Source organism: Heterocephalus glaber, unplaced genomic scaffold (genome assembly GCF_053883595.1).
Source record: "Heterocephalus glaber isolate CG9 unplaced genomic scaffold, H.glaber_assembly_v1.0 deba00001586, whole genome shotgun sequence".
In the NCBI taxonomy this organism is placed as follows: Eukaryota; Metazoa; Chordata; class Mammalia; order Rodentia; family Bathyergidae; genus Heterocephalus; species Heterocephalus glaber.
Genome location: NW_028258364.1, coordinates 10,057,021 through 10,069,936, shown reverse-complemented (window position 1 = coordinate 10,069,936; position 12,916 = coordinate 10,057,021). Strand labels below are relative to the sequence as shown.

Below are 12,916 nucleotides of genomic sequence, written 5' to 3'. Positions count from 1 at the left end.
TTAGGCTTCCTAAAATGCTACCCTGACAAGTTATCTTCTCAATTTTAAAAGTTCAGCTCAAGTGTCAACATAGTCTAGAGATATTTTATGAGTATGTTTCTTTCTGACCAAGAATAACCAACCATACCTCCTTCTGTTGTATCTCAGCTATAGACTGCACACACATCTGTTACAGCATTTTAAGATCTTATACTTAACTGTTTACAACTCCATCTCCTTTCACTAGTCTTTAAACTCCACAACAGTTGTTCAAAAAATATTTTTGAGGGATTAAGTCAGTTAATTAAATAACTAATTAAATTGTACTTCATTAGAAGATTGAAGCTAATTTTTTAAGAGTTTTTTATTTGTGTCCTTTGCTCTTTGATCTTTCAGAGGCACAATTGTTTTCTTAGACTGACAGTTTTCAGAAAATTATATTTTACGTTCTTCAGCTATGCAGCTATGCACATCTGAAAAAGTCATTTTAAATATAATTAACAAGCCTTGCATTAAAAAGTATTAATTATGAATTCAGCTGTTAAGCTAAGTTGACTTTCATATATGTTTTTATTACTAATAATCTCAAAGTTTCAGTAAATCAGTCATTTAATTTTCTATGCTTTGTGATATTTATAAATATTAAAATCCAAAAAGACCTTGAGCTGTGATAATGAAATACTTTATATAAGTAAATGGTTTTATTGAAGAACGCAAAGAGCTTATTTGATAGGAATGTAATTCTTGATATCACTATCATATTTAATGCAAGAGGTGAATTATGTATATCAAAGTTTATGTATATTCATTGTGTTCATTTTTAATCTTTTTCTTTTACAAATGCATACATTTTTTTTCTAAAAATGTTGTATGTGCCAGTAATTTTTATATGCTTATTTTTTTAAATGTACTTCTGCCAGGTAATACTTTTATTTTAGCTGAAATAACAGATTTTTCTCAGATGTTTCATGTTTTAATTTGAATAATATTTGCCTTCTATTATAAAAAATTCTATGGAAATCTGGAATTCATGAATCACTAGTTTTGATTCATACAGTCTCTTGGAAACTATCCCATGTGAGAAATGGCCCCAAGCAGATGTGCTTAGTCATAGAATTGCCAGAAAGTTCTTTATGTGTTGGCAGCTAGTTTTCTGAGTGTAGAAAAACAGATTTTAAGATAAGAAATATGGCTGTCATTTTCTTATCTCTTCACAGTTTTACTTTAATGTTATCTAAATAATACTTATAATCATCCCTTATTGGAAAATGTTTATATATTTTTCTCTCTTACTCTTTAAAAGACTGAAAGAAGAATATTATTCCTTACTTCTAGAATATATTGGCCAAGCTGGGCATGGTGGTGCACACCTATAATCCCAGCACTCAGGCTAAGGGAGGAGGATCACTGTAAGTTTGAGCCCAGCCTGGGCTACATATTGAATTCAAGCCCACCCTGAACTACATAGTGAGTCCCTGTCTCAAAAAAATAATAATAATAAAGTACATTGGCCAAGAGTAATTAATATTAGGAGTTTTTTTAGGGATTAGGCAAGAATAAAACAAATCCATAACATCATTGTTCTAATAGTAGATCACTGTGTTATTTCAAAATATGTTTTTACTGATATTTATACCTTTTTTGTAAATACCATGCATCTGTATATCTAACCTAAAACTGTGCTTCTGCGTAGTATGAAGAGCATAAACTTTGAATTCAGCTCTAGTTTTATATTCTGACTCTGCCATTATCTTAGTCCATTTGATGTGCTATAATAAAGTGCCATAGATTGGTAGGTTATAAAGAACAGAAACTTACTTCTTTACAGTTCTGGAGGCTGGGAAATACACAATCAAGACAGTGGTAGATTCAGTGTTGGCTAGTGACAGCTCATTACTCAATTGGTAGATAACACCTCCTAGCTCTGTATTCACATGCTAAAAGAGACAAATTCCCAGGGCCTCTTTTATAAGGTCACTAGTTACATTATTGAAGGTTCTATTGTTATGACCTAATCACCTCCCCACAGGCCCTACCTCCTAATGCTATCACATTTTGGGTGTAGGAATGTTGTATTCATGTGGAACCCCAATGTGTGAATTTGGGAAGGACACAAATGTTCAGACCTTAATAGCCATTTATTGGTCAGTTGACTTAGGCAGATTGCTTAGCTGCATGAATTTCAGTTTTCCTTATCTCTATAATGGAAATAAAATAATCCTTTTTTGCAGTTTGCAATGTACTATAGTATTATTTTTATCCTCCTTTGATGTACAACCTGGGTAGGTAGGAATTCCAAATTCCATTTCTTCTTTTATCTTGTTCCATAAATTGTAATCTTTGTGTTTTTTTAGATTTTTAGTTTCTCTTTGACAGGGTTCTTTTTAAGATCTCAGATGTATAGACCTCTCTGGTGCCTCCCCAGAGGCATTTTTCTCCTTGTACTTTGAAATTGATTTGGAGAATCTCTGTTTACTATGTTCACTTTGGGATTTCTTTTAGTGTAAATATGGTCCCATCTCTGCATTCTTTTCCTCAGGGTTACTGGTATCCTTTTGCCTTAAAACAAAATTCTCCATAATCCTTGGTTGTTGATTCTCCTCAATGGATAATTTTTTTTCCTTTTTTGAACATTACTAGGTTTTATGTATTTGTGCCTTCATTTCTTTTTTGACCTTTTCTTTGCTTCCCCATTTCCTTTTACTAAAAAGTAGACTTTTCCTAAATTTCTAACCATGTTACTCAGATCCCTTCCTTTAGACTACATCTACCCTATCCAAGTTAAACTTTCATCTCTATAATGTTCCCACATATATACATCTGGCCTTGATCTTTTTTTTTTTTTTTTTGTGGTACTGGGGATAGAACTTGGGTCCTTGCACTTGCGCAGCAGGTGGCAAAACCACTGAGCTAAATTGCCAGCCAATGGCCTTGGTCATTTTGTTGAGCTCCATACCGAATTGCTATATATGTGGCTTTAAAACTGTGTATTTTTTTACTAGCAAACCCCTTTTGACATTTTTAAAAAATCTTATCCATTGAATCAAAATATATATCGTTGCAAAAGTACAACTGCTATGATTGAAGGAATGGGAGTCTTCCCCATCTTAGTAACAAATCATCAGAACTAGGAATTTTGCTAGATTTTTCTCTTTTTGCCCTCTCCCATCATATTGGCTTTGTATCCATATTGTCACAAATTAGACCATCACTGTTACCACCTCTACCCCAAATCATCATCTCTTATGGACAGTTGCCTCCTATCTACAAGTATTCCAGCTTTTACTGTCATTTCCCTGCTTTTGTTCTTAATATATGGGCACAAGTGATTTTACTGCAGCATAGAGCAGATTATATCACTCATGTGCTTAAAACCTTCCTGAGGAGTTTCTACTGCAGTTAAAAGAAAAGTTCTTGCTATGTACACAAGACACTTATGTGATCTGACCTCTGCCTTCCTCTTTTACTATGTCTTCCACTTTTTTCTCTGTGATGCATCCCAGCTTAACTGTCACTTCTTTAAGAATCTGTCTCACATTCTTTCATTTATTGTTAATTCTCTCTGCCTATAAATTTTCCACTTTAGATTTTCTTAAGTTGACTTCACCATCATGTTAGTCCTTAACTCAGATGTCTTTTCCTGAGACAGACTGACCCCGATGACCCCTAACTCTCCATGGCTCTGTATCATTTTGTTCATAGCATAGTTCATCTGTCTCCATCCACTGTAATGTAAACTTTTTGAAAACAGAAACTGTATCTCCTTTGTTTACCACTGTCTCACCAATTCGGATGATGGTGCTTGAGATAGTTCAGATTTGTTCTCGACAGACAGTGCTTAGAGCACTGTTCACATAGCACTCACTAAAATAACTCTGGGATGCCTGAAATGCAGTTAAAATAGACAAAATACCCAAAACCTCCAGCGCTTGAAGCCCTCTCCAGATTATATTCGCAGTGCCTGGCATATTACAAGGATTCAATAAATATTTGTTCACAGAATGAATGAATGCATGGAATCTTCTTTAGTTCCAACTTTGAGCATCTATGTTATCTCTGCCAGGATTATTGTCATCGTTTTAGCTTAGACTACTGCTGCTTCTTGCTCATTTTTATGTTTTTATAAAGTATGGTTCTTAAAGAGTGGGACAGAATACCATTCTAATCCATTCTTTCCACAAATGTCCGATCTAAATTCCTCAGTGCATCTCCAATCCCATTATTTGAGCAGTTTGCTGTGTGCCTCTAAATTAAAGCCGATTGCTTAACTTGTCAGTGAAGGACATTGACACTCTTGGCCTTTACCATCTTTTTCTTACCTTCCCTGAGTAAGCCCTCCACTTTCCTACCTGTATGCTTGTGCTTATCTTGTTCCTTCCTGAAACTTTCTCTTCGTCTTTTCTTGTGAGTATGTAATTTCTCTGCCAGTTCTTAAGTACCTTCTACTTCAGTATTCACTCAGCTAAATGCAAATGTATTACATAATGCTTTATTTTAATCTTTTGTATTGTTCAAACTGTCTTTTGTGACCCTCCTAAAGACTACAGTATCTTACCTCCTTTGTGTTCTTTGAACCACCTCATTACTGTGTCTCAAACATTACAGGCATAGAGTAAACATGTTTTTGTTTTATGGAGTGAAGGTTATTTATTTTTTATTAATTTAAAAATTTTTATGAATACATGTTTGGAGTACATAGTGATTACATTCATCATGGGGAGCTGTTACATGTACATAACACATTGTAATTCTTTTTACATCCCCTTCCCCTCTCCTCTAACCATCTCTCTATCCATTGCATAAGAGATCTGGATAGCAGGTAAATAATGGTTGTGAATTAATATTTTCTCCACTTTGCCAGTGGTTGCAAAAGTTACATAACTCCAAAACATTTAAATCACACTGTTCACAAAAAGAATATGTTAATAGGATATTATGTAATCTAAGATAGTGGCTGTACATTACAACCACCTGTAGGGATTCTGAAAAACAGAGAGGAACAGATATTCTGAGTAAGTCTTACATAGAGCCTTTGCATAAATAGTTGCAAAATGCCTATGTACTTATAATGGAAATAAGATCACTTTCATACATAGAAAATTTAGAGAACTACTACTAGTATCATATTCTGACATAGAATTTGTAATTATTTTACCTTATGTATAAATTTAATTAAACTGTGTACAAATGGTAAACAAACTCTCTAAATACTCTCTAAAACTAGTCTTTAAAGTTTTGCTAGCTCAGTATATAGATCATTAATATCCATTGCTTTTAAATGTTTTTATGACTTCTGTCTTTTGAATAGGTTTAATTATTAGACTGCCATTGAAAATTAGGAAAAAATGAAAATAAAACTTTTGCCATTTTAACTACTAACTCAGTTTCCAAAGGCAGTAATAATTTTACAACTTTAGAACTTTCTCTAAAATTATGTCAGAATTTTCTTCAGTTTTTAAATATAAATGATTAGCTTTATTATACTGCCTAACTACAAAGGTACTTATAAAAGATCTAACATATGGATTTTTCTTTTAAGTAGTAAAAAATTAAGAATACATATCAAGTCAGTATCTTAGTCATTTTTATTTGAAAAAATAAAATTTCTGGAATTCCCTTGATATGTACAGAAACCACTAAGCATAAAAAATTAAATGACTATCACCCATTGAAACTTTGAGATTATTGATAATGAAAACAGATCTAAAAGTCATTGTAGCTTAAAGGCAAGGTCCATAATTAATACCTTTTAATGCACAGCTTTCTGTTATGATATGATATGAGAGTGCAGGAAGAACAGATGAAAATTTGTCTTGAAAGAGACTAATTTGATCTTAAATCTCAAAAGTATATTGATCATTAAAACATTTTAAATTTCTGTCTAAGTGGAGATATAATTTAAATCTAGAATTATGTCCAATCTTTTATGTTATACTTTGTTTTATTTGCTCATCAGAGTAAAATTTTGTTTTTTGAAAGATTTAATTCAGGGCCGGGGATTTAGCTCAGTAGTTTCGCCGCCTGCTGAGCACGGGCAAGGACCTGAGTTCGATCTCTGGTACCAAAAAAAAAAAAAAAAAGATTTAATTCAGATCTCTTTAATGTTACAAATAGTGAAAAATTACATTAATGAAAAATCACAGACTTAAAATTGATTAATAAGGAAGCATATGAAATAATAATGAAATAATGAAATGAAATAATGTACTTATAAAATGAAATAATGTACTTATAAAAATACTTATTTGGAGAAAAATAAATTACTTGGATAGTTATAACATTACTTTATCAAGCTGTTTTCCTAAAACAAAAACTTTTCAGGGCCGGGTATTTAGCTCAGTGGTTCCGCTGCCTGCTTTGCAAGTGCAAGGTTCCGAGTTTGATCCCTGGTACAAAAAAAAAAAACTTTTCAGCTTTCATGAAATTATATATACAAGCAGACATATATCAAAAACATTTATATGTAAATAATATATATATTTATTAAAATTCCTTCATAAAATAAAATCGGGATTATTTTTACTTCTTCCTTCAAAGATTTTACAAGTTCAGATATTTGAAAGAACTCCCAAGGCTGCACAGAACATACTTACATAATTAGGCATTTATTTAAAGGCAAAAGATATTATGCAGCAAAGAACATAAGTCACCACAGGGGATCTAAGCATCCCCCAGTATTTATTCATATATAGTCATGCTTTGTCTCCAGATCTGTGTAATGAATCATGGGTTTAGGAGAACTCCAGGCCAAGCTCCTGTCAACAAACCACCACCACCCTTACCGCAGTCACATAACCTAGCTTGGCTGTCTAGTTTTGTCAGGTAAAAATCATCAGGAAACAAATCAGCTTTGGAAGTTTCCAGGAGACATTCAGACTTTAAACAATACATCATCAATCTCACTGCTTATTTATGGAATAAAAGTCAGTGCCAGACATTCAGGTATCACGAGAGCTTTCCCAGTCCAGCGGTAAATAAACTCTATGCTACACAGTTCCTGACAACTTAATCTAATAAAAGGCAAAGTGATATAGCTACATTTGCATAAACTACAGTTAAATTTATAGAGTGCTTTAAATATTCATTAACTTATTTGAACTTTATGATAATTCTGTGAGCTATGTGGGAACATTGTTTTTATTTACGTTTAACAAATGTCAATACTGAGTCAGAGAGGCCAGCTTTTGTAGAGTAAATAGGCCTTCTGACTTTCATTCTAGAATTGTTTCTCAGTGTTTCATATCTGAACTAGATATAAAACCTATTTACTTATTTGCTAACTGTCCTAGAACAACATGGAAATGAATAAGTGTATGTACTACTACTACTACTTATTCTCCCCTCAAAACCATATTTGTGTTTCACATTTTTCATTTCTTGTTTATTTGTTTTGTTTGTAGTAGTACTGGAGATTGAACCCAGGGCTTTAGACAAACTTTGTACCACAAAGCTGCTTACCTAGCACTGAATATTTTACCTTTTAATGACTTACAAATTAGGCATAAATCCAGTGCCTGTTTTATTGGGAGGGGTGCTTTTGTTATTTACTTACATAGTAAAAGATTCTTGTTCAGAGAAATACAAGATAATGTTTAGCTGGAAGAATGGTTTACAAAATTATTATTCTAGGATTTCCACACATGAATAGTCAACTTGAATGTGTAAAATATACAGATAAGATATAGTTATGTCTATAAGTACTGTTCTCTCTCCCTCTTTATTCTTTCCTTCTTTTACTCGTTCTTAAATTCATTCAGGATACATTCTCTTATCTGCTGTGTCCTAGGAACTGTGTTACCTCCTGAGGGTTAAAAATTAATAAGATGTGATCTTTGTGCTTAATTATCTTATGTTCTATTTTTATGAATTCGTAATTCTACAAAGGAGAATCCATATAGTATTGATTAAAGTGTGATTTTAATAATGTAGAAAATATCACCTGTATTAAAGATTATAATTATAGGCTCTTTTGCCTAGAGAAGCTGGTGAAGATTTGAGATGGAGAGTCTTTTGAAGCAAGTCAAATTTTGGGGAATTTGTCAGAAAAAGAGGGAAAAGACTAGTCCAATCAAACGTGAAAAAAATGTGTTTATGGGTTATTATTTGCATATTCTCTTATACCTGAAACATGAATTACTTGGGAGGAAATTGCTAGGAGATGAGACTCTTGGGGGCTGGACAACAACTGGCCTTGTATGTTATATGGAGGAATGTAGACTTTATGGCAAAAACATGAAATTAAAAGTTTTTCCAGTTTGACTGGAAGGCCAGAAATCATTTTTAACAGGAATTTTTATTATGAGGTAACTATTTTTCCCCAGATAAGATGTGTTATAGAGAATTTAGAGTAATTCTGAGAAGTAACGTTGGAGCTAAAGATTGGGCCATAGAAATGGAAATAGAATACTTGATTCAGAGACAGTTCAGAAGTTGACTCATTAGAAAAGTTAGATGGAAATCAGAAAAGAATCTATTGTAGAATTTTGGTCTTGGTGGATAACCTAATTCACCTCTCTGTTGTTAGACATAAGGTCTTTGAGACAGTCTGTGGTCAAGTGAATTGCATTACTAATTACCGACAGAACTGGTTTCCCAACTTTTTACACTTTGCTTCCTCTTTGTTTCCAACATATTTTTTCTCTTTGATTATTCTCTCAGTTTATGTTTGCTTACACTGAACAGGGAACTTTATATTACCTGTTTTGACTTGTTTAGAACAAGCAATATTATAACCTTTCTGAACATAGGAAAATGAAGTACTGAACCAAGTATTCAGAATTTTCTCAGCTTTATCATCACCTCATAAATATCCTATTAAGAATTTCCTTTTTAAATATATAGGATTTTATAACTGATAGTTTTATTTATTAAGTTATATAGTACATATACTCCTGGAATTACCTCCAAGTTTAAAGTAGATTTTACAGCTGTGCGTAGTGTTGCACATCTGTAATACCAGCACTCTGGAGGCTGAGGCAGGAGGATCACTGGGAGTTCAAGGCCAGCCTGGGCTACATAGTGAGTTCAAGGCCAGCCTGAACTACCTAGAGAAGACCCTGTCTCAAAAAACAAAAAAGTAAAGTAGATTTTACATGTATCAATATAAGGTGGTTTTGCTTTTGGTTTCTGTTTTCTCATTTGGTGAATCATTTGTCAAGTGAAAAAATATGTTTTCATTTTAAAATTTTTATAATCTGGTTTTATTTAAAGCTCACCATTTTCTTAAATGGTTAATCTCAAAATATTCTGAGGACCAATTTTTGATGATAGTATATAACAGAGGATTCTGTTTAAATACCAGTTTCATCACTTACTGCAAAGCCTTGGGTATTTAGTGAGCCTATATCAACTCACTCATCTTCAGTATTATATAATAATAATACATAATTCACATTTACCATAAAGCATTTATAACAGTTCCCAAAACTTAATAACTAATTGAGAGGCATTATTAACTGTTATTAAACTTATTTTATATTGTTTGATGCTAATGATAATGTAGTTATAAATACTGTTAGAGTCAAAAGGAAATGAATTAACATTTTCTTGTAAATTTTGGGTTAAGTAATTTCTGTGAGTTCAATGGAACTAATATGATTTTTATTTTAATACATTCATAAAATATAATTAAGAAATAAAAGACGATAGTTCTTAAAGTAAAATTACTTTCTTCCTAAAAGTGTTCTTTATTTTGAAGTGATCTAGATTCATGCTTACTGATTCATTAGTAAATTGAAATCTTTTTTCTGTTTTAGAAAGTCTTATTCTAAAATCATTTCCTCTGAGAGATCAAGATGTTGAAGCATACTTGATTTTGTAAAAATGCCAAAATTTTTCTATTTTGTCCTATAGTGTAACAGGATAGTCTCTGAGAAAGTAAATATATTACCATGGGATGAATGTTTTGTTTTTATTTTTTCTTTTTGGTACTGGGGATCAAACTCGGGACCTTATGCTTGTGAGGTAGGCGTGGTGCCACTGAGCTAAATCCCTGGCTGGATGTTTTACTTTATTATATTAAGGAGTTATATAATACATACTTAAGGAGTGATAAAGGCATTGAAGCTTTCATTCATGGAAAGGCCAATTGACAATATTTTTCTAACTATAAATTCAAGAAATTATAGACATAAGTATATTCTATATAGTATACTTGCTATGTAATTTCTAAAGATGATTAAGTTCTTTTCTTCAATGAAATACTTTGAGTTATTTATATATTAACCACTTAACAGTTTACCCCAAGTGTCAGTTGAGCAACACATTTGTTTACATACTATCCCAAGTGTCACTCAGGCAGGTGTCATTTCAAAGAGTCAGTTCATGTTTGCATGAGATACACTCATTTGTCCATTTGTTTTATGTCAACTGTTTTTTGCATACATTTTATTTAGAATGTTGTCTTTGCCTTTGATGTTGTTTCTAGTGAAATCTAATAATAAGTTCTGGTTATTTTCTTTTACTAATTCATGTTTAGTTTATTTGTTTTTAAAAAACCTATAATTTTTGTGCTACAATCTATAAAAAGTCTTATCATAAGTACATTAGATATAACTTTTGTACTTCTCCAGAACTCAGTGATGTTCTTTTACAATACAAAGAGAACACATTTGGGACACTGAGACTGAGTAGGAAAGAAATGCCAAAAAATCTGAAAAAGAAAAAAAGTTAGCATATCAAAAAGGAAAAGTCTGTGTTATGAAATGGAAAGACAAAGAAGATGTCTCCTTATTGTCAACTGTTCATAATACAGAAATGATAGAACGTGAAAAGAAACAAAATTTTTTTGTTTTCCAGTACCGGGGATCAAACTCGGGTCCTTGCACTTGCAAGGCAGGCGGCAGATCCATTGAGCTAAATCCCTGGTCCGAAGAAATAAAATTTTTAAAACTCCAATAGTGGTCAGTGATTATAATTCTACGGGTGGTGTTGACAAAGTTGACCAACGATTAACAAGCTACCCTATAATCAAAAAGCGAGGAAATATATTATTATAAAATATTTATGCACCTTTTGGACAGACAATGTGGAATTTGTTTGTTATTTATTCAAAACAGGGGTGTTTGGAATCATTTATAATTTAGATTAGGTCTAATAGACCAAATAATTGAAAAATATGCCATAGTAAAATGCCAACCAGGATGTCCATCATCAACTTCTTACCATTACGTTTAGTGGGTAGACATTTTATTGAAATTATACCACACACAGAAAAAAAAGAAGGCCAGTATGACAGTGTAAAGTGTGTATTAGTCAAAGAAAAACAATAATGCAAAAAGAATTCGGAAAGAGACCAGATACTACTGTCCAGACTATAATGTTGCATTGTGTCTTGAGTGTTTTAAGATATACCATACACAGAAAAACTATTGAATAAATTTGATAAAATTGTCATTTTTATATTTCCTGTTATATTATCTAATAAAAATTAACAAAAAATGCAATTTTTGGTCATCTTGTATTTAAATAATTGGACTGGTAAGTGATTAAAATAATTTTTTCAATTAAATATTAATTAGCTATATATTTCCTCTTTACTCTTTAACATCCTCTTGTTAGTAGTAAATATCTCAGAATTTTAGATACAAATTTAGGTACATAGAGTAATGATTTACCAAATTTGGATTTCTAATTTTTTTATTTTTTATGACTATAAGAACAGTGTACATTAATTTACTTTCCTTTTTAGGCAAGCCAAGTTAGATCTGAGAGTTTCAGTAGCAAAAGGAGAAGAGTTAATAAAAGTGACTGAAGATCTGCAGGGACAAATGCAAAAGAAGGTACTTTCTATTTCTAAGACAATAGGATGTTTGTGTCTTTATTTCTATGTTTATTTTGGAGCAGGTATTAAAGAAGGTTTTTAGAAGTTTTTTTTTTTTTTTTTTGGTACCAGGGATTGGACTCAGGAGCTTGCGCTTGTGAGGCAGGTGGCAGAACCACTGAGCTAAATCCCCGGCCCTTTAGAAGATATTTTATTGATCCTTAAATATAAAATATGAAAGTAGTAGGTTAAATTATAATATTGGAAAAACTGTATCAGAAAAATTCTATTTCCATCCACGTTAGCCTAATTCAATGAAACATAATCATCCCTAAGCACATCATTAGTGAAATATAGATTAAGGTCAAATTTTCAAATTGGTTGTATGCAAATAGAAAGTAAGCATTTAATAATGTATTTTATTATTTATAAAATAGTTATTGGCATTCAATAACAGATTCTTTTTATATGTCAGAGAGAAATTTTAGGAAGATGTTAAGGAAAAGTCAAGATTTAGATGGATCTAATTATTAAAAATTCTCTGTAACTTTTTAAGCTTTATTTCCTGATCTCTAAAAAGTTAAGTATGGATCTCCAATAGTGAAAGATTTGTGAAGCGATTACAAGAACCCTCCCATAGAAAACAGTTTAAAAAATTGGGTAATTTTTTATAAACTAGAAACATTCAAAGCTGAAAAGAAAGAGGTAAGAATTGTTAGGTAAAAACTGATCTGGTTATTCTCCCAATCCTCATAGCAAAGGCTTCAGAAAACAACAGCTTTAAATGGGCATAAGGTACTCATGATCAAAGTTTCAGTCTAGGAAAGCAGTTGGAAATTTAATAAGAAAAAACCTGGAATAAGAGAACCACGTAAAAAATGAAAATCTTACTAGGCCTGTGCCTAAGAGCCAAATAATCCACATGGGGTTTGGGGACAACCCCAGGGAGTTCAATAAAGAATCAGGCAGAAATCTGAGAAAATTTACTCTGGAAAGATATATGTATATGTGAAACTAGATATTTGAGTTTGCTGTATTTTATGAGTGAGTACAGGGCCGGGGATTTAGCTCAGTGGTTCCACTACCTGCCTCGCAAGTGCAAGGACCCGAGTTCAATCCCCAGTACCAAAAAAATAAAATAAAATAAAAAAATATGATTGAATACATTCTAGATAT

At 32.0% G+C, this 12,916-nt stretch overlaps 1 protein-coding gene across 5 annotated transcripts in view; it reads left to right on the top strand.

The window, feature by feature from the left end:
* The window catches only part of Sclt1 (sodium channel and clathrin linker 1), a 181,687-nt gene that overhangs the window by 71,590 nt on the left and 97,181 nt on the right, over positions 1–12,916 (top strand). For all 5 annotated transcript variants that reach the window (XM_087193286.1, XM_087193285.1, XM_087193283.1 and 2 more), the window contains one exon: positions 11,669–11,759. In XM_087193286.1, coding sequence (XP_087049412.1) covers positions 11,669–11,759 — 91 coding nt within the window. The remainder of the gene's footprint in view (positions 1–11,668; positions 11,760–12,916) is intronic.